Below are 2,616 nucleotides of genomic sequence, written 5' to 3' on the forward strand. Positions count from 1 at the left end.
GACACCTACTGTCATCTACTGACATCTACTGGCATCTTCTGACACCTACCGTCACCTACTGACATCTACTGACACCTACTGTCATCTACCGTCACCTACTGACATCTACTGACACCTACTGTCATCTCCCGTCACCTACTGACACCTACTGACATCTACTGACACCTACTGACATCTACTGACACCTACTGTCACCTACTGTCACCTACTGTCACCTGCCCTTACCTAATTTGACTTCTACTGACTTCAGACTCTACTGATTGTATCTATAATAACTACTGAATCTATTGATTGATTGATTATTGTCTGTTCCCAGAATCCAAATCTGACGATTCTCAGAAAAACTCTGGGCGGTCAGGAGGAGGAGGAGCAGGAGGAGGAGGAGCAGGAGGAGGAGGAGGAGGAAAACGAGGAGGCCGTAGGGACGACTGGTATGACCGTCTGCAGAAGGTCAGTGTGGGTGAAGAAACGATGAGTTCAGCTGGTCAGACAGCTGTGATCTGATGTCACGTTGTTTGTTTCAGGGGGACGTTCCCTGGGACAGTAAAGACTTCCGGTTGTACTTCCTGAGCGCAGCAGCCTTCTGGTCGGCCGTTGCCTATTATTTCTTCTTCAGGGATGGAGGTCGAGAGGTCACCTGGAAGGACTTTGTCAACAACTACCTGTCCAAAGGAGTGGTGAGGACAGTGTCACAGTAACGCTTACCCAGATGTTTCTTATCTGACAGTCTGTATAAATGAACATTAAACAATCGATAAACACACATTAAACAAACATTGAATAAACAATAAATGAACAGATGTTACAGCAGTTGACAGGATGTGTTCGGTCCCTCAGGTCGACCGGTTGGAGGTGGTCAACAAGCGTTTTGTCAAAGTGGTTTTCTCTGCTGGGAAGACGCCAGTGGACGGGGTGAGTGTGTTCACTTCATAGTTCTTTCAAATCCAGTTTATTGTTTAAATCATCACTTTGTCTCCCAGCAAAGTGTCAATGCGTCTGCGTCAGTGTGTCTGTGCGTCAGTGCATCTGCGTCAGTGCGTCTGCGTCAGTGCGTCTGCGTCAGTGCGTCTGTGCGTCTGTCCGCTGTGTGTCAGTGCAACAGAGCTCAGAGAGACTGAGTCTGTCAGAGGAGTCTGATTGGTTGTTAAAGTTGGCGGTCTGAAGCATTGGCTGTGTGTGTCTCTCAGCAGTACGTGTGGTTCAACATTGGCAGCGTAGACACGTTTGAGAGGAACCTGGAGACGGCGCAGTACGAGCTCGGCATCGAGGGCGAGAACAGACTGCCGGTGGTTTATTCCACTGAGAGTGACGGGTGAGGACGGGCGGCGGCGGCAGCACTTTATATTGGTACGTACCGCATCTCTGTGATCTAATGTTCGTCCTTCCTCCACAGAACCTTCCTATTGAGCATGCTCCCCACCGTGCTCATTATCGGCTTCCTGCTCTTCATGCTGCGGCGGGGCCCTGCGGGGGTGGGGCGTCCCGGCCGTGGGATGGGTGGGCTGTTTAGTGTCAGCGAGACGACGGCGAAGGTCCTGAAAGACGAGATCGACGTCAAGTTCAAGGACGTGGCCGGCTGCGAGGAGGCCAAGCTGGAGATCATGGAGTTCGTCAACTTCCTGAAGAACCCCAAACAGTACCAGGACCTGGGCGCCAAGATCCCAAAGGTGAGGGCGGGTCCAGTCTGCGCTCGCTGTGCGCCGCCGCTGTGCGTACTTCCTGCTGATTGTTTGCTGTGTGTGCAGGGAGCCATCCTGACGGGGCCTCCAGGAACAGGAAAGACTCTTCTGGCCAAAGCGACGGCAGGCGAGGCCAATGTCCCATTCATCACCGTCAACGGCTCAGAGTTCCTTGAGATGTTCGTGGGCGTCGGCCCTGCCAGGGTGAGCAACACGGGGCACACTTCCTGTCTGTGCTCGCCCTGCAGGGACATTCATATTAGATACTTACAATTTTCACTTCGGAAACTTTTATTTACTATTAAAATATAAATAAAATCAAGTAGCCGCAATGGAAGCTAACGACTGTTGTTGCTGATGATGTCATATCCTGTGCAGGTCAGAGATCTGTTCGTCATGGCGAGGAAGAACGCCCCCTGCATCCTCTTCATCGACGAGATTGACGCCGTGGGACGCAAACGAGGACGAGGAAACTTTGGAGGACAGAGCGAGCAGGAGAACACGCTGAACCAGCTGCTGGTGGAGATGGACGGTGGGTGACGGGAATCATGGGAAAAAAAATACAAACATTTTAAAATAACTTTATTGAACAGCAGTCAGAGCAACGTCACAGGAGGTCTCACTCGTCTCGGTTCTTTCAGGGTTCAACACGGTGACCAATGTTGTGGTTCTAGCAGGAACCAACAGACCGGACATCCTGGACCCGGCTCTGATGAGACCAGGACGCTTCGACAGACAGATTTACATCGGTGAGAACAAAGCCACCAGCGTCCATTCATTTTTCTCTTGTTTTTATCTCAGGGTAACGATGTTGACTGGTGTCAGTGTGACAATAGTAATTGTTTATATTATATATAGGGGTGCACGATAATTATCGGCCCGATAACAGGAAATTATTACGTCATACCGATAAGTCCGATATCATGACGAATAGCCC

At 50.6% G+C, this 2,616-nt stretch overlaps 1 protein-coding gene across 1 annotated transcript in view; it reads left to right on the forward strand.

The window, feature by feature from the left end:
- Positions 1–312: 312 nt before the first annotated feature.
- Positions 313–2,616, forward strand: part of LOC118334386 (AFG3-like protein 2) — a gene marked incomplete at its 5' end in the record, with an annotated part of 2,734 nt that continues 430 nt past the window's right edge. Inside the window, 8 exons of the mRNA XM_035670288.1 lie at positions 313–450; positions 525–677; positions 838–912; positions 1,188–1,312; positions 1,394–1,667; positions 1,746–1,883; positions 2,058–2,211; positions 2,321–2,539. Coding sequence (XP_035526181.1) covers positions 313–450; positions 525–677; positions 838–912; positions 1,188–1,312; positions 1,394–1,667; positions 1,746–1,883; positions 2,058–2,211; positions 2,321–2,539 — 1,276 coding nt within the window. The remainder of the gene's footprint in view (positions 451–524; positions 678–837; positions 913–1,187; positions 1,313–1,393; positions 1,668–1,745; positions 1,884–2,057; positions 2,212–2,320; positions 2,540–2,616) is intronic.

The sequence above is a fragment of the Morone saxatilis genome, unplaced genomic scaffold (genome assembly GCF_004916995.1).
Source record: "Morone saxatilis isolate NCDOM2014 unplaced genomic scaffold, NCSU_SB_2.0 Contig23, whole genome shotgun sequence".
NCBI lineage: Eukaryota > Metazoa > Chordata > Actinopteri > Moronidae > Morone > Morone saxatilis.